Source organism: Stegodyphus dumicola, chromosome X1, assembly GCF_044657685.1.
Source record: "Stegodyphus dumicola isolate Sdum_Otavi_A_Nest chromosome X1, ASM4465768v1".
Lineage (NCBI taxonomy): Eukaryota > Metazoa > Arthropoda > Arachnida > Araneae > Eresidae > Stegodyphus > Stegodyphus dumicola.
The window spans coordinates 133,730,827-133,750,667 of NC_140780.1; the positions used below are offsets into that span (position 1 = coordinate 133,730,827).

The 19,841-nt window shown below is 31.3% G+C and overlaps 1 protein-coding gene across 1 annotated transcript in view; it reads left to right on the plus strand.

Moving 5' to 3' along the window:
- The window catches only part of LOC118185020 (sodium- and chloride-dependent glycine transporter 1-like), a 77,562-nt gene that overhangs the window by 23,410 nt on the left and 34,311 nt on the right, over positions 1-19,841 (plus strand). The window contains exon 2 of the mRNA XM_085807341.1: positions 13,937-14,210. Within this exon, the coding sequence (XP_085663467.1) occupies positions 13,937-14,210 (274 nt within the window). The remainder of the gene's footprint in view (positions 1-13,936; positions 14,211-19,841) is intronic.

Sequence of the window (19,841 nt, forward strand, 5' to 3'; positions counted from 1 at the left end):
GCCTATATATTTTTTCACCTGAGGCAAAGGAAGTGCATTCGCGCCACTGTATGCAATGCAATGTGTCGGGCCCATTTAAAAGGAAATATATATATATATATCTGGAGGTACAAACTAAATATACCTGTATATTTTTATATGCACAATTTGTTTATTCATTATTACATTTCACATTATAATATACTGAGATACTTGTAATATTTAGTCACAGCTTTATATATTTAGAAAAATTACACTAATAATGGTTTATAGTTTCGATATGAAAAGACATTAAAAATTTCCACTCTGTTAAAATTTAATTTTTCTTGTTTTGTAATCAGCTCACCAGCGGCCGAGCGGTAAAGTCGCTGAACACTGGTAGTTCGGTCCGAGGTTCGAATCCTGCGAACGGGCTGGTTGCGTGGGCGTTTTCGTGGTTTTCCCCATGTGTAACGTGTATACGAGCCAGTGTCCCATAAAAAGTCCTCCACGAAGGCATCCCTTCCCTTAGGCAGATAGCCCTAGTGTGTGTGCTTTGCCGTAATCTCAATAAACCAAACTTATTTGTAATCAAGCAAAATCATCAGTAATTGATCAAAATCTGCTTGATCATTTTATTCCATATATCTATTTGTAAACAGTGTTTGAAATGACCATCTACTTGATCATTTTATTCCATAGATCCATACGCAGTGTTTGAAATGACTGTTTGATCACATTAGAAGCAGAATAATGTATTTGAACGACTAACCATATTGCCATAGAACAGCCATGTTTGATGAAACATATTCACTGAATGGGCTTGCTTAAAGATTTTTCTTAATCAGGTTAAGATTTTATGCAATTGTTAAATGATCCAAGCTTTGACTTTTTTTTTTTTTTGTGTGTGTGTGTGTGTTCAGAGTCATAAAAACTGCAAAGTTTTTTAAACTTAGATATTTTTGACCCAATTTCTGCAGCATTTATATCATCCGGACATTTAAGTGCTATACTGATGCCTTTGAATTACCTAAACCCAATGAGATTAATTTTTCATTAGTTAAAAATTGAAAAGCGGAAGGCATTTCGTTTAATTTTTCGTATCTCCATTTCATTTGAGAGATAAATAATATCTAACGCTTCTTTAATTCCTACAGTGAACAAATATTTTAAAGAAAAGTTAGTTTTCTTATCAATTGATATATGACAATCTATTTCGTATTTATTATTATTATTTTTTCTGTTTATATTCTGGTAATATTTATCTTTAAAGCTAAATTTTTACATTTCTCAAGAAACATTGAGAAAAAGTATTCCATCAGCTTCTATAAAGAAAGAAATAATCCGAGCGGCCGATTTTATAGAGAGATGTACATAATTTTTATTTTTTTACTTTAAGGATTTATTTACATTTTATTTTTCACGCAGTATAAATTCCATGCAGATAACACGCATAAGTGTCTAAAATGTATTTACTTCAAAATGCTATTTTCATCTCACCGCAATGATTATCATTTGTGATATATCTTTTAATAACCGAAGTACTTCGGTTATTTATAGATACAATTGTCTAACATTTTTAACTGTCGATATCCATCTCGTTATCTGTGTTACTTTTATCTTGATAACAAGAGCCCTGCCGTGAAGAATAAAACATTTAATTTAACGGTTGCTAATATGCAACGCTGGCACTTCTTTCTATAGAAAACTGTTTGGCGAGCCTTATGGAAAATATACCATACTTTTAACATGAGTTATGGTTTCCTTATATAAAATCTTCAGTAATTAACTGTCACGGTTAATGACTGCTGCAGCAAACTATATGCAGTTGCACTACCGTCCATTCTCAGTTCGTGGAAAGTTTTTTTTTTTTTTTATGGCGAAATAAAAGCTTTAGTTCAAATTAAAGGAAGATAAGAAGTATTTCTAATGTTGACTGTGTGGTGTTCTCTAAACAAGTTCAGTCTGTGCAGTTCATTACAACAAGCATAAATTAAATTTCATTACGTTAATTCTAACAATAAATTTTAATGATAGAAAACGGCATGCACGGTACTATAAAACCTAGACATTTTTGAAAATAAATTTTTGTTACTAACTCATCTGAGGTATTTGAAAGTAATGTAATCTATGAGCTTAAAAACATTAATCAGGGAAACCTAATTGCGGTAGGGCAATAACATAAATTTACTCCGTATTATATCGGCACTACGCTGTGTCAAGTATAAATTGTGATACGCCATCCTTACTGAAAAGACAAAGTAAGGTTAATTGAAACGGGAAAAAAAAAAAAAAAAAAAAAAAAAAAAAACTTGCTAGATAGCACAGAAAATAAAAGCAGCGCCATAAATGTAATGCTTTTAAACAGTTATAAAGAGTGAATGAAACAGTCTTATTGTATATTTTTAATAAATCCCGATGCGTATCAAAATTGAAGGATACCAAACCTAATTTTTTAAGAGAAATTTCTAACTTTTCATAGCTAATTTGGCACCCCTTCTAAGTATTCACCTGAGGCAAATGACCCCTGATTCCGGCTCTAGACAATACCGAAATTTTTATTTTTAAGCAAATTGAACTTTACTGTGTGATTACAATATAAGGAAAAAATGAGTTAAAATACAGATAATAAATTAGCTACATAAAACTAACATCCAAGCAAAGATATTAGTCAATAATTGATAATATTTTATTTTCGCCCTTTCCTTTTCAGAAATTTCATAAATCGAAAGAGGGAAAAAGCAATTACGGTTTCCTTAGTTCTTTGTTCATGTAAAAAATATAACTTTCGTTCACATGAATCAAACACGTAAAGAGCTTAAGCAGGTTTCTTTTCGTAATAAAAATACGTTAAACTTGCATAGGGAAAGAACTACTAAAGAAGAACTGTTATTTTTATTTCAATGAAAGAATGGTGGAGCTTGATAAAAGTCGGCATAGGTGGGTACAGAATTTTTGCAAGCAACCACTAAAACAAGGATTGAATAAGGGAATAACAACCAAAACTTGTTTACTGGAAATTCGAAAAGATGAAACTTGTTTTTGACTGTGTGCAGGGTCTCAGAAGCCTAAATCCTAGTGATAATTTAAAATAGCTTTGCCATTGGAAAAATTTTATTTATAATATGGTATTCTATCTTAAGATTTCATAATAAAGAAATAATTTTCTTCAAAAATATAAAACTTTTTGCGTACTCTACATGTTTATTTCAATGCGGTGTTTTCCTGGAATAGCACAGGAAGTAAATAATGATCTATACCGGTTCAAGAATTCTTATCCTTTTTCTCAGAGCAAAATCAAAGCAAGAATTTTCCAGACTATTTTATTCAAGAGTCTAAAACTTAATAATACTTTCATGAAATGGAATATGAAGTAAATAATAGCCTGTTCTAGTTAAACTATTTGTTTGTTTAAAACTTTTGTTTTTTTCCCGAAGAAAATTCAAATTAACATTTATTTAAGTAATGGACAATATACGGTAAAAAACATGTATCAAAGAAACGTGCTTGCGGTAAGGCAATAAAATAAATCAGTTAAGTAATTTATTGTTTATTATATGGACACTATTCAGCGCAGCATCAAACATAAACTGAAAGACGCCATATTGTCGGAGAAGAGAGAAATACGCAAGAAGATTAACGGAAATCAAACATACGAGCATATAAAACGCGGAAAATAAAAGCATTACTAAGAGTGTGATTGTTTTAAATTTTTATAAAAACGGAATCAATGAAATTATATTATTTAAAATAAACTTTTACTATAACTTAATACGTTTCAAAGTTGAAAGTTAGCGATCATAGTTTTTTAATAGAAATTTCTTATTTTTCACCGCTAATTTGGTGCCCCTTCTTGTAATTCACCCAAGGCAAGTGCCTCATTTGCCTCACCCTTATCTCGGCTGTGGTTAATTTTGTATAGAAATGCTTCCTTTTAAAGTTCTATAGAAATTTTATCAAACTTTCACAGAAAGAATTCTACAGAAATATTGATTTGCAAAATCATATAGAAATTTTATATAGATTAGATTGAAATCCTATGGATATTGAATTTTTCAAACTGATGCCAAAGCAAATTTTCAGGTTCTGGTGTACTGAATGGGATTAAAAAGTGCAAGAATAGAATTTTTTTTATTCATAAGTTTTGAATCGTTTCTGCTTGGAAATTTTTGCCTTTTTACCCCAAGCTTAATATTTTTTAACTTCTGAACTTATATAATGTTTTGTGTTATTTTGGCCAGTATTATGTACATAATGCAAAAACTAAATCTTGTAAAGGTTTTGAATCAATTTGAATCATAAAATGTGTTAAAAAGATTAAATGTCTACTGTTAATTATAAAATTTTAATTCCAGAAATTAATGCTTTTAATTTTTGTATATTTGGTCTTCATAGGAGAAATGTTTTCTTAATCTTAATTAAACTTAACTGCTATTTAAATGAATTTATTTTTATTTAAATGTTTTTTAAAAAAAAAAGATTGAAATGTTTTATTAGAAAAATCACGTTCCGAAAGTTCCCATCCCCTCCATGTCATAGATCATTTCAAAATTATATTAAAAATTTCCATCCAGAAATTAAACTTTCATTCTATTTAATACCAAGAGAAAACTTTTACTTTATAATGCTTTTAAACACTCAAAAGCTACTATAGGATCTTTTATAGAAAATTAAAGCAAGTTAACCTGTTTAGAATTCTTTAGAATAGGCCCAGCTTTCTACTAACTAGATCTGATAATTTCAGTAGAATTCCATTAGTTGAGTACATAGTGTATCAGATTTTTTACGTTAGACCATCAGAAATCTAGCTCTGCGCAAATCCTTGTATTAGAATATAGCTCAAATCCCTATATAGAATACCTGCACACTACTGAAGCTATATCTAGAATTGTATATTAGAATTTAAAAATAAATTTCACAATGGAATATTTTTGCAGGATTTCTTAAGACATTTTCGTAAGGGAAGAGCTCAAACGCGTATATTCTACAGTATATTTTAACTGTTCGGCTGATAATTTCACTTAAAATTTTACAGTTTCAGCTAGTGGTACCAGAATAGGTAGTTTGAGTACACCTTATTAATAACACTAATTACTGAGATCTTTGTCGATCAGAAGCTTTTTCGTTTATCATTTAATCACAAGTCTCGATATTAGAGCCCATGTTTTTCTCCGGCTTTGAAATGTCGGAAGTTTATTCTGGATACGTGGCGCCATCTTCTATCACCACTGAGAACTTGGTAGTCTCGACTTTCTAAATCGCAGAAATGTGTTTAACAAACTCGACATGTCACACACTCGTACAGTATGAGCAGTGTTTTGTATTGTAATACTTTATTAATGTACATTGTTTCTAGTCACAGCTTAATTTCTAAAATTAGAAGTGTCAGAGCTCCACGGAAGGCCGTCAGGGACAACCACGAAATCGATAAAATATTAATTAATAAAACGATAGTAATAATTAAAAATTAAACATAAAAATCTAAAATAATGTTTGTAACTTAGTATAATAATAGCCAATGGAATAGTTAAACATTAATCTTAAAAGTGAAATAGAAATACATTTGGAAAGTGACTGAAGGGTCAGTCAAACAGCATTTCTTGGCAATCACGTGAAATTGCTTCCTTATAGTAGTACTATATATTAGTCACTTAAAAAAAAAAAAAAAAAAAAAAAAAAAAATATTTTTTAAGCCTTTTTAAATTTATATAAAAACCACGATCATGATTAGAATCCATCAGTATTCCTTTTTCCTGAAGAGACAGGTGAAGTTCATCGTATTAACCGCCCCGGGAAAGTGATACATAAATAGTTAAAATGTCAGTTTTATTTAATTGCTAAAAATATGTTGTGTTTGTAAAATAAATTTTTGTTGATATTTCGATACAATGAAATACTGGAAGTCATCTTATTTCGAGTTCTGGCTAGAGTTACAATTTCGTTGAAAGCGCACCAGCGGCCGAACGGTCAAAACACTGGTAGTTCCGAACTGTGTTCTATTCCAGGTGAATGGGCTGGCTGCATGAGCGTTTTCGTAGTTTTCCCCATCTGAAACGTGAGTACGAACCATTATGCCTTATAATTCTCCGCGAAAGCATCCCTCCCTGTGAGCAGGAGCTCTAGTCTGCTTTGCCGTAACCAATTTCGTTTACAAACGGGGAAGTACTGGCGGAGCTGTAGCCAGTGTTTTAGCGCTGGGAGACAGCTGGTGATTTCGAGCTTCATCCTATTTATCAAGAATGTAAAGCATTTCATTCTAAAATTTTGTAAATTCAATTGGCGCCCTCTGGAGGCTGCTTCCTCCTTATATATAGAAAATCATAATCATTCGATGATAAGAGTATGTTATGTATGATACGAGTTATGAAAGTAAATGTAAAAATAATGTATGTATGTATGTATGTATGTATGTGAATTAAATAAAATCCTCTAGAACGCAAATGCTTTATTTGGTTATCTAGTTGAAAGTTTGGCCATTTTGTTCTATTTGTTCTTAAGTACTTATCAACATAAATTTTTATTAATTTTATTGCCTAAGATCTAGTTGATGTTTCGGCATCAGGTCTAAGTTAAAAAGAAAAAAAATGTTTATAGACGTTCATATTCATTAATTTTGTTGCATAACGTGTAATAGAGTTCTGTTTTATTTTTATTTCGTTTCATTGTCAGCCTATTGCATGCTTTTTTTTTTAAATAGCTGATGCTTTACAAAACCTTCCATACTATATTAACAGGGTATACTGTGTTAGATTTGAAAATTTTTGTTTCTTCCAAAAACTCATCACTGGCCTCAATGACTACTGTATTTTTCATCTTGTCTTATTGTATAATTGCAATCTGTTGATTTGAAATATAATTTAACAGTCAGTGTGTAAAGAAAATTCATTCTTTAGTTTTATCACGAACAATGTTTTTCAAAATAATCTTATAATTAAACACAACCAATTCAAAAAAATATTCTGTTTTAAGTTAATAGTTCACCATAAAATTACATGCATTGAAATATCAGGAAGTTATAATGATGAAGATATTGACAGTTTCGGAAACCAGGAAAGTTTTCTGAAGTTTTTTTATTTCTTTAGTGATGTATAAGTCAATGCTACTTTTAGTGATGTATAAGTCAATGCTACTTTTAGTGATGTATAAGTCAATGCTACTTAGCTTGTATAATATTGCATTACTGTCTATTTTGACTGGCATCAGTAGACTAGCAGATATGGTAGCTGAACACTGGATGTTTGATCCAGGTACAAATACTGGTGAATGGGATAGCTGCATGGGCATTTTCCTGTTTCTCCTCATGTGTTATGTGAATACAAGTCAATTTATCATAGAAATACCTTCTCAAAGGTGTCCCTAAGGTACCTAAGGTACATAGCTCTTACTGTACGTTACCTTGCTTTGTGTAACTTAGCATAGCCTTAATAATTTTAGTACAAAATGACAAAAAATTTTTTTGCTACCATATTACCACAACAAATTTCGCCGGATGCACCAAACTGTGTCAACCATGTGTATGTGCATATAACAATTCTTCAGTTTTTAATAAGCAGCATCACCATTTTTGTATGTTTTTTTTTCCTTTTTTTTGTGTGTGTGTGTATTTGTGCAAGTTACAATGATTTTTATAACAAATCATTTATAAATAAATCATACTTTTTTAAATGTGAAATTAATTTTAAAATATGCACTTGTGGAATTTGTCTGTAATGGATGAAATAGTAGTATGAATAAAATTCTGAAAAAATAAAGCTGTATCTAATTATAAAGTTACAGAAGAATGGTATTTGCTATGTTAGTTGAATTTAAATTACCCAGAATCTTTCTCCCTTCGCTGTTGCTATACCACCAAAAGAAAACCAATCATGAACAGCATCCTGCAAACAAAAACTTGCTTCTAACAAGATTTATTGATTGATTGGTACAGACTTTAAAGGCATATTTGTTACCAAATGAATCTTAAGCAAACCAGTATGAAGGGTAGTTTTACAGGTTAACTTGTTTTCAAATTAGCAACTCTGTAAAAGGGATCATCTAGCTGTACTGACACTGCATGTTCTTTCTCATATCTAGTTATTTGGTTGTAACAGGCAATTAAGGTAAAAACACTTTTAACACTGCTTAATTTTTATGAATGGTAGCCCAGTTACATAACATTTTTCCACTACTTTTTTTTTACATTGTAAACTTTGTTTAGAAAGTTATTTACCAAGATTTTGGGATGTTGTATAGAAATATCATATGGAAAACTACAGTCAAATGTATTGTTTCAGAAGAGAGTATATCCTCTTACTGAAACTTTTCCCGCACTTATTGTTTGATTTAATATTTCCAGTATAGTGGAATGACCATCATGAAAACATAGCGTCCTGTAGCTGTTTCTGTATAATTCCATTCAGATATTCACACTTTTATTTTTGTAAGTTAATGCAGAAGACAATACATATTTACATCTATTTCTGATACTTCCAATTTTAAGCAATAATCATGGAGTCTATACTGTTACATAGAAGATGCTAAAAAATACTTAACAGGGAGTTTAACATTATTCATGGAACAAAGGAGCTGAGGTTTATTGCACTTTTAACAATATGTTAAAACTCATACAAGCATTTGTTTCTTTTATTATAGATGTAAATCGATGACCAGTTCCTAAAGTATTGAAAGATAAAAGTCAAGGAAAAAATTCTCAGTTCATAGTGCCAAAGTATTTTGTAAATAATGATAAAATTCAATTAAAAAAGATTACTCATGCTATTATGTAGAATTGATGCTAAAATTCTATATTAGAAACAAGTATCGATTGATTGTGTTAGGTAGAATTAAAGAATAAACAGTTGGGCGGAAATTTATTAAATGCATAAAACATAACAAAAGCCATCGCTGTATTTATTCATCCATTTCAAAAATTGTGGCTTTCCTATCCAACTGTCTTCAAATATGTGAAATCAGAAAAAACTCTAAAATTGTAATTTTTTCCAGAGGAGCATTTCCATCCTCAGAAAAATAAATGTTATAAAAGAATTGAAATACAAAATTTGTGGATTTTATGTAGAAAGTGAAAAGAAAATCATTATTTCATTATAATTTTAATCATAAAAACAGATCTGCTTAATATTTTTTGTAACAATAACAATAGAATAAAAAAATATTTTTTTAAGTATGTCCAGTGATATTAAAAATAGTTTTAAATTTTGATTTTGACTTGAAGATGTCCCAGAGGAGTTGCATGATATCTAAAATTTCTCTGAAACTTAGTTTGAAAACTTCAAATTATGTGAAAAAAGAAATGTAGATGTAAACAGCAGTGATTAAAAAGTTTTAATGACCAAAATATTTTCATTCCATCAGATTATTTGTTTATTTTGAAGAAGACACTGTAGAGACATTAGGATTTTTTTGGAAGCTGAGAGACGTGAAAAACGAGCAATGCCCTCCCAGCGACTCGAACCATGGACCTCTCGAATATGTGCCGAGTGTGCTGATCATGTAGACATGCTACGAAGGCAAGAGAACCTTATAACACAATCCGATAATAAGATCACAAATAGAAGATAAGAATATTTTTCTTCTGGAAAATTAAAAAAAAATGTTCACATTGCATATGTACAAGCCTATACCATAAATTGTACCATATATAAAATTCTTGGATTATCTAATGGAAAAAAAAAAGTAATAAATGTAAATATTTCAATAAATGAATGGATAAAAAATGGCCTTAAACCAACCAATAGAGAAATTAATGCCAAAAAAAACATCATTATTGAAACAAATGTAAATAAACACAAATTGCCTAATGTATTTAATTTGAATATCTGTTTTGGAACGAAAAGTGTAAACAGCCTTCATGTGCTTAATAACTCAGATTTGTAATGCATATATTTTTATTTCCAATGGTAAACAAATATATATATATATGTACACACTATCAAATACACATACACAAAAATATATCACACACTAAATAACAAACAGAGAATAAGCATACAACAAACAGAGAATAGAGAGAAGGAAGCCTATTTAGTGCCTTCTAGTAACAGCCACAGAGATCCTGTACAAAGAGAGCTATGCATTTTGCAGGTGGTGGAGGTTGTATCTTGGGCCTTTATTACAAAGGATGATCACAGAATTTTCAAATAGAAAGGTTTCGCTGAATAATGACCGGAGAAAAGATAAGTTATTATGATGGAATTAGCCTTTGGGTATCGGAAATGGACATGTAGTTGAAAAATGAAAGCTTGCTTTAAATTACAGAGATTTCTAATATATGTATTTAATATATTTTAAAAAATATTTTAATAATATAATACTTTTAAAATATATTTATTTTATTATCCAAAATTATTTTCGAATTAACAGAAAGGTACGGCATATGTTTCAGTGATCATTTGTCAGAAAGGCTTCTTCTGGATGGCTTAATAATAATACAAGGAAATAAGCTTATTTTACACATGCCTTATGGCATAAGAAAAGGAACTTATTAAGAACTAAAAAGTATATTAAGAACTAAAAAGATGTACATATACCATAGAAATTATTTTTAACTCTAAACAAAATTACTGGTTATCATTTCGGAAACAAAATTCAATACTTGCCCATAAATTGCATCAGTATTAAAACGAGCTAATTAAATTTAAATCATAAAATACAGTGAACCGTCTGTAAGACAGCCAGGCACAGCTGCTATAAAATTTTTTCTACGGAAGTGGTTGTTTTAGGGAGAGGATAATTGATGCCAATGTTATTTATGTTGTTAAATTACCAATTTTGTCGTCCTGGTACTGTTCTCTGTCTATGCATTTTGAATCTGAAATAAGGCATTCAGCACGGCATGTACACTGGGTGTAAGGAAAGAGAAGAAACTGGAGAGTTTGATCAAATGATAAAAACCAATTCCTTAATACCACTATTGACAGACCAAAATGCAAATAAGAAGCAAATTTCCTCAAAAGCTAACAATGAAGAGGGATTCAAATTAGACTCAATGGTTAAAACCATGGGATTTTTATTGATATAAAACATCAAATGTCAAATCAAGTGGTGTTCCCCCCCCAACAGTATAATTTTTCGACGTGGAGAAATGGAAAACATGATTTTTTTAACTAGCAATCGTAGGCAATGCAGAATTTATGAATTTCTTTTCTTTGAACATAATTTTGTGTTTTTCAGTACCAAATTTAGGACACACATCTCTGCTGTTTGGAGGAAACTTAAAATAGAACTCTGTGAACATAGTTAAAAAAAAAAAAAATACAGATCACTAAAATAAATAAAAATTTAGATTCTTTTCTTGTGTTCTGACATATGTAATTATTACTTCAGTAGATTCTAATATTTATTTTATAATCATGCATTATTACTACATAGGCAACAATACAGACATATATAAATTTTCACTATTTTTTACTGTCTTAATGCACAATTGCTATTTTTTATTAACAAGAGAACTGAACAAAGCATATCAATACTTTTGTATCAGCAATATGAGTAAGTTTTTGTTTATTAAGACTTTTAAAGTTCTCACGATGAATTAATTCAAATAATGGAAATAATTGACTGTAGCACAGAGATTTATTCTTATTGCGACTACTCTCGTATACAGCAAGAAAAAAAAATTAAATATGAAGAGCGGCCCTTATCAATTCCGTAAGATTTTCCACATACAACCTTACCACAATTCCGAATAAAAGAATAAAACGTAAACAAAGTACCGAGACTTCGTAATCGATTACAAAGTGAAAAGCTATCAGCTATTCGTCATGGATTGGGGAAAGGAAAGTCGAATACTGAACCTGGTCTTCGCTAGAAAATAGAATAATGGTTTAAGTGCGAAGAACATGATATTTAATAAACACAGGTAACACATAAAACATTAAAAAGAGGCCCCCTTTGGGCTTAATAAAAATATTTTTATTAATTATTATTATTATTTTATGTTTGCATTTTTATTTCAAAACTTAAGAAATGTCTCGAACTTTCAATCCGATTTATTTAATGAATGGGTTTGTTTACATATTTGAAGACTGATTTTTGATTGTTAATTTATTGTTTAACTTTATCATTAATTTAACGTATTAATATTTTACTTCTCTTCACATTTTTTAAAATTTTATATATTATTTATGTTTATTCTTCCTGCTAGCCTTCCACAGGGCACCAGCATTTGTAATATTAAAAATAATTAACCACTGCTTCTTCTGTATATCTGATGGAATATACAGACCTCCCTCATCGTCAGCATCAAAATGGGAATAATTTTAGTTGCTTTCACAAGAGACTGCTAATATTTCTGCGTTTCATAATGTTTTTTTGGTGGGAGGGAGGAGAGTGTAAGCAGTTTAAAAATGACTTTTTATATTCAGTTTGAGTTTTAAAGTAGCTTACATTGTTTATTGTTTTACAAAATACATTTCAATTTAATAAGCTGTTGCTGTATTTTTCTGAAAATTTTCTTTCTTTTGAATATGCAAGCGAAAATTTTGGCAATTTTTTATGAGGTTAATTTTATGTAATCTTCTTTGCTTACACATTCGGCAGTTATCCAAATGTGCTTGTCACCTTGGGCAGTTTTTTTTTTTTTTTTTTTTTAAATATTTTCACCATATTCTAGTCAGTTTGCTTTTTAACTGATGTTTTTACTCTTAAAAAAACCGTTCCTTAATTACTGGCATAATATTCCGCATTGTTTTTATTGCAATCACTTAAACTGCTTTCTGTTTTTTCTTTTTCAGTATAATGTTACTAATAGGAAAATGTTTAAATATTTTATTATGATGCAGTTGTTTCGCTATTTTTGCGTTTGAATATCCTTAATTTTTACTGTCAAGATCTTTGCTGTATTTGTGATTATTTTTAATATCGCAGTTTTATTCACAAAAGAAAATATTGAAATTAATTTTTTACAAATTGTATATATTTTTTGAATATTTCTCCAGAAATTGATAAATTTCTAAATTGAGGGGGAAAAAACTTTAGTCTTTCTGAAAAAATTCTCAAGAAGAAAGAGAGGAATATAACATAAAACATTTGATATTTTATTTCTTTTAATGTAATCAAAATTCAGAATTTCTGTTGTGAATTTTCTCATAATTAAGAGCTGAAAAAATTTATTGTACAAATCAGCCCTTTCGGTGTCTGTTGAGATGAATATGTGATTACTTTTTATAATAATACTGTTCATAATATAGAGCTGAATCGCTAGTTTGAAGAAGGAAACAAGCCTCAAACTAAAAAAAAAAAAAAAAAAAAAAAAAAAAAAAATTACCTATCCTTCTGCCTTCAATAAATTTACTAATTGACAAAAAAAGATTCTTCAAGATACACTTGAGTGAGACTTTTCTTTATGAATGAAAAAAACGAACGTGTTGTTTGTTTGTCATTAGCTGAATGGCTGATCACAGTAACAGTTTTCACTCCATCGTTGATTTTTAAAATTTCACAATTCCAACCTTGTTTACTTTTTACAGTATAATTAACCCATATACCGAGTCTGTTATAAATATTTTGTACTCTGACCACTTCCAGCTATGCAGTTAGCGACAAAGAATATGAACCTCAAAACCAAAGAAAAAAAAAATTCTGTTATCTTCAAGTTTAATGTACAAAAATGAGCTTTTATAGATGTCCTTTAAGAAAATAGCTTTCTCTAAAACGTTTCTCATCAGAGTTCTGTATTTTGCAATGCAGTCAGTATATAATAAAACTGGCATAAACCGCAAGAAAGTATGAATCATACAGAAATTAACATCACCTCCTTCCCAATAACTACAAAGCATCATTTGTATCAAATGGAAATTCATTTCCCCAGATGCACAGGATATCCAACAGCTTAATGTTGGTTGTCAGTTTTCACATGAGTGTGTTTAGTGAATTTGTGTTTTCTTATGTTGTATTTCTCAACCATGCTGCATATGTGTAATTTTGTAAATCTGAAAAATAACTATGTTTAACATTAAATGACCTCATGCATCTCTTGCAGGCTTCCTCACCTTGTCGTGAGAACACTACTGCTTTATTGTCTGATACTCTGAAGGCATGTATCACTCCTAAAGCTTCATCAATTGGTGTTAGTGTGCCTTTGCCTCGTCCTGAAGATACTTCATCAACTATTAGTAACAGCAGCATTGATGATAGTGAAAATGGAAGAGGAACCTGGAGTAGGCAGCTTGACTTCTTTCTGTCATGTGTAGGCTATGCTGTTGGCTTGGGAAACATATGGCGCTTTCCTTATTTATGTTACCGAAGTGGTGGAGGTAAGCATAATTTTATCATTTTCTGTAAAATTTGCAATTTTTTACGGAAAGCTGTAGTTGACGTCATACTTTGTAGTACCTCTAGATTCATAGCTGCCTGTTTAAATAGCATCTTATTAAATGTGTTTATTTTCATTTGAATGTCAAATTTCATTCTTTGTATTTCAGAAGATATTTGCCTGGGTAGATTCAGAGGATAGTCAAAATAAGGATGTATTTTTTAATGTTCAAACATAAACATATATGTTACAAACATGACTTCTTGAACATGCATTAAAGTGTTACTGAATTAGGGACAGACATGGCTATGCAAATTTTGCAATGTTGTGCCGCATTTATGCTCATGTGAGAGTGTTATGGTAACTGCTTATATAGCCTACTACTATGGCTGTTGTTAATCGGTCATTTCAATTGCCAGTGTGGGTAAAACTTCTGGTCTAGAATCCTACGCTCATGGACAGCTAGTAGGCGCTCGACGCTTGTGCCATTCAATCAGGGCCAGATTTAGACTTGATAAGGTCCTAAGCTATGTGAGATATGGGGTCCTTTATAAGTCCAGATAGTATATGTTAGTGCCAAATATGATTTTTGGATACCTAGAGGGTTAAACTGAAGTACAATTAAGAAGTATATATATAGATAGTGAAACAGTCTATCATTTTTATTCATAACAAACTTAAAAATGCAATTTCTGGTAAAAAGAAACAAAAGTTCTTTTAAAAGGCACAATTTACAATTTATCTTATCTCTTGAAACATGTTATATAAATTAAGGAATTATATTAAACTAAAATATTTTATTTCTTGCCTTTGCCAGAGCAAAGTCACTGATGACATCATCAAATGATAAACTGCGTAATTTGTTACTTTCTATGCAGACGAGACTGATGGAACATAATTTATCTTGAATCATTGTTCTAAATTCATTTTTCATCCTCTTCAGCTGAGAAAAAGCTCTTTCTCCTGAGAATTTGTAACCATCATACTAAGAAACAATTTCAAATTGCTTCTAGATTAGGGAATGCTGATTGGACACAATCATTAAATATTACCCTATACAGATCCTGATGTTCAGACTATTATATTTCGCTGAATCATAGGCTTGATTTCTCTTGCAAGATTCACGTCCATCTCTTCAGGATAAGTTTTGCATAAAGCCCTAACTCCTTCACGAATATCTTCTTCTGTAGCTTCCAATTTTGTTAAGAATGAAACCTTTTTTACAGCGTCATTATGTACTGAGGCTTTTTGTGCTACACTTGACTCTAATGCATTCATCACAGGTATAAATGTTTTGATTCTGAACTTGTCTCTTGGCTCAAAGTGCTCTAAAGCATAATCTTCTTCATCATTGATATGCCTTCTTCTATATCTGCTTTACTTGTAATCAACACCAGGCAATTTTTCCTTTGCTTTTTCTTCAAAATGATCGACTATATCCCTTGGAACCTTTAACAAAATCCGAAAGTGAACCGTACAATTTACTATGTACATCTAGACTAATTTGGGGGTCCGGGTCTTGTAGTGATTAACTAGTCTTGTGAAATTCATCCAGCAAGTAACTCCACAGAATTACATTACCATAAATTTAAACTCCTCCATTTTATTCAAAATCTTTATGCCTTGATTTCTTGGTTCACTTTTCTTTGTAGTATTAATATGCAGCTGATGCAATGCAGAAATTATTTCATCATAGCTATCATAGATTGCACTTGTGACCATTGAATGTGCTTCCCATCTAGTTTTTGACAAATACTTTGGAACCTTTGAGTCACTTTGAAGAATGACAACAGTACTGCCCATCTGTGTGTAGGTGACGAAAAGAAACTATATATTTCTTGAACAATTCGAAAAATGTTTACTGCATCTAAACAACAGTCAACTGCTGCTCCAACAACAAGATTCAGGGAATGACCAGCACATGGAATATAATATCATATTTGTTAATCTTCAATATTATTTCTTGCATACCTTTGTATTTGCCAGACATATTGGTAGCATTATCATATGACTGGCCTCGACACTTACTAAAATCTATTCTTCACTCATTTGTAATGTAGTTGTACACCATCTTAGCCCCTGTGTTTCCGCCCATCTGTAGGGAGATAGAAAACATTCAATAGGGAGCCCATCATCTGGTGAAACATACCTCACTATAACAGTGAGCTGTTTAATATGGGATCACTCTGGAGTGGAAGCTACAGATAAACTCAAGTACCCTGCAGTTCTTAAATCATCCAGGATTGAGTCTCTTACTTAATGTGCCATAATTTGGATAAATTCATCACATATTGTTTTAGAAACATAAGATGTGACACCTGATCCTTTATTCCAAATTTTTTTATATGGCTTGCTAGAAAAGGATCAAATTTTGCTCAAAGTTCGAGTAATCGGAGAAAATTGACAGTGTGAGGAGAACCAAATGTTTCCATATCTTCTCTGAAAAGCAAACCATGCTCTGGCATAGTAATTATGACTACCACAACTTGTTGAAGAACATTTTTCCAGTATTAAATAGTAAATGAAGAATTTTTTGGGTAGCCCTAAGCTATAGCTTATGTAGCTTACACATATATCCTGTACTGCATTCAATTTCCGAAATCATCAGAAGGCTAGTATTTTTAAGGTTGACAGTGTTAAGAGTATAATGAGAATACACAGATGGTGTTTGTGTGTGTGTGTGGGGGGGGGAGAACTAGCGATCAGGCATATTGCAAGGGACAATGAGCCTTGAATAAGCATGGTCTGAGGTGGCTCAGCTGTATTATACATAGCCAGCAAAGCGAAACATTAGTTCGAATTAATACCCAGCTGAATCAGGTCGCCAGTCATATAGTCACTGAATGGAACGTGTAATGCTTGCTTATGGGCTTCTGGAGCCATAACCCCACGACAGAACCATTGGTCTAAGAATGCCAATGAAGCTGTACGTCTTGCAAAGGCAAGAGAATACAGAGAATGTACTCTAGAGCACTGGAAATAAGTAATATGAAGTGATGAGTCACGATTCAAACTGCTTAACACTAATAAGAAGCCGAGAATATGGCTTCAAGCTCATGAAGCCAAGGATCCTGCATGCCAGGTTGGAACTGTACAAGGCCATAGCTGCTTAGTCATGGTCTGGGATGTTTTCTGTTAATAATATTTGGAATTTTTGGTATTGTACCAACTTCCTTCAGTATGATTCTGTACGTAGAGTTGCTGGGCAACCATCTCCATCCATTTATGTTGTCCTATCATTCACATGAAAATGGAATGTCCTAGCAAGATAATTGCATCTCTCACAGGTCCTGTTGGATGGCCATTCTTCTGACTTCTCTATCATGAATTGGCTACCTAAAAGCCCTGACTTAAATCCTCCTGAGCACCTTTGGGATGTTTTAGAGGAAGGTATGAAACCACATCACACAACACTAGCACCCTTCCTAAATTATGGACAGTTCTGTCTGATGTTTGACAAGCCTTTCCCATAGAATGCTTCTGCAAAGTTATTGAATCTATGCCTCGTCATGTGCAGTCATTATCAAGGCCACAGGAGGCCCAACTCGTTATTGACTTGCTAACCCTAATTCAGTAGCACTTCAGTGTATGTAGTTATCTACAATATTACTTCTGCTCTAGATTTTGCTGTTCTGCAGTTTTACTTTTCACTGGTTTCCTTAAGTTAGAATTAATTTTTTCCCTTTCTCATCTATTAAAATAAAAATGAATCAAGATTTAAAAGAGATCAGATGGATGGAGTATGTGATTTCTCCATCTGTTGAATACTGCAGTTTTATCATTGCTAAAGCTTTCTAGATACCTTGAATTTCCTTTTATCCTTACACATTAATGTACAGATGACTCATCGCTCGGTTATGTACAGATGATACATCATTTTAAAAATAAAGTTTTATGTAGCCAAAAAAAATGAAGTGTCCAAAGACAAGGATCTAAAGGAACATCCTGTTTGAGACAGATTTTAATAAAATTTAGATAGAATGTTTGAAAATTAGATTTTTTTGATTAAGCATCTTTCTGCATAAAACCTTGTTGATTTCAAATGCCTGTGTATATAATAATACTGAAACAATATTCAGATTCCACTGAACCATTTATGCCTCTAGATGAAGCCTTACTTTATTAAAAGTTTAATTCAATGTATCCTCAATTTTTGACTTTGACATTCAACTTGACTGCAATTAAAATATAGTTAGTTACAGTTTGCTTTTTCCCCATCAAAAAAAGAATATTTATAAAATAGTGATAGCAGTTTGCATTTAATAAGAATTTAATATAATGTAATAAAAATTAAGTAAAAAAATTTGATTACTATGATTAATTTCAAAGTGCATATTGTAGCATTTTTCAGGGAGAAACTTGTTACAATTTTCTTGATCCAAACTCTATCAGAAGAAAAACATCTTCAACCTGAACAAATCCTAGCAGAAATTTTGCCCTTGAAGGCATGGAATCCACTTTGTTTTTAAATTGGCCTAAAGTTCATGTAAGTGCAGAAAAAAGTTACAAATACTTTTTCTCCCCAAATCCATAGTAGTGCAAATTGCAATTTTACTGAAAAATTAGGGAAGCATTTTTGATGAAATGTTGAAATTATTTAGAATAAAGCAACATAAAAAAACTGCAAATGCATTTCTTGCTGATTTGACTCTCTATGTATATACAGGGTGGTCAAGATAAATCGAATTCAAAGCAAGTGAAGAACACATGAACTGTAAGGCAGTATTATATAAGTTGGCCCAAGATAAACGTAGTGGACAAGGAGGACTTCACTTGCTTTGGGTTCAGCTTATCAGTTTATATTTAAGAAAAACTAAGAGTTTAAAGTTAGATCATTCTTGTAAGTAAAGCGAAAATACAAAACTACAAATTCAAAATGAAAAATAAAATACAAAGTAAGTAAATATGTAAAAAATTTGCAATCAGTAGCCAAATGGTTAAAAGCAGTAAAGGCTCCCAATTTTATCTTGTCTTTATAACTTACACTGACTCTTAGTTCAGTTACATAAATATGAGCCAGCTTTACAATTCTAACAGGGCAGGCACTAGGCTTATTTGCAGCCCAGTGCAATTTCTGTGTGTCCAAAATTCTGTTGCCTGGTGCCTCCTTGAATTCTGAAAATTTTGCCACCTCCCAAATTATACTGCACATTGTCCTTTGCACATTCTAAACATAAAACATTTTGCTTTCCTTAAATTTTGCTGCTTTGTGTTTCTCCAAATTCTAAAATTTTGCCACCTGATGTTGCCACACTGATTGTACCAGCTCTGAGGCTCTGTTTGATTAAAAAAACAGCCTGTGCAGAGATGCGCAAAGCATAGAATTCTATGTGTACTTTGTGTATTGCATGACTCAAGAATCTAGGATCTATTAATAATGAATCTAGGATTTATTAATGAGATGCTGCAACTTGTGATACCCGCGGAAGTTCTACAAGAACTTTTGTTTCAACCACATGTGCATCTTTTTTAGCTCTTTCTCATTTGCAACATGAACTATATCAGAAATATGTAAATTAATGCATTCTACAGTCATTGATAATGTTGTATTATCAAAAAGAATATTCTAGCTATTAAATGGATCATTAAGGTTTCTCGCTTATCTTACAGATCCTGGAAATTTAGTCATAAT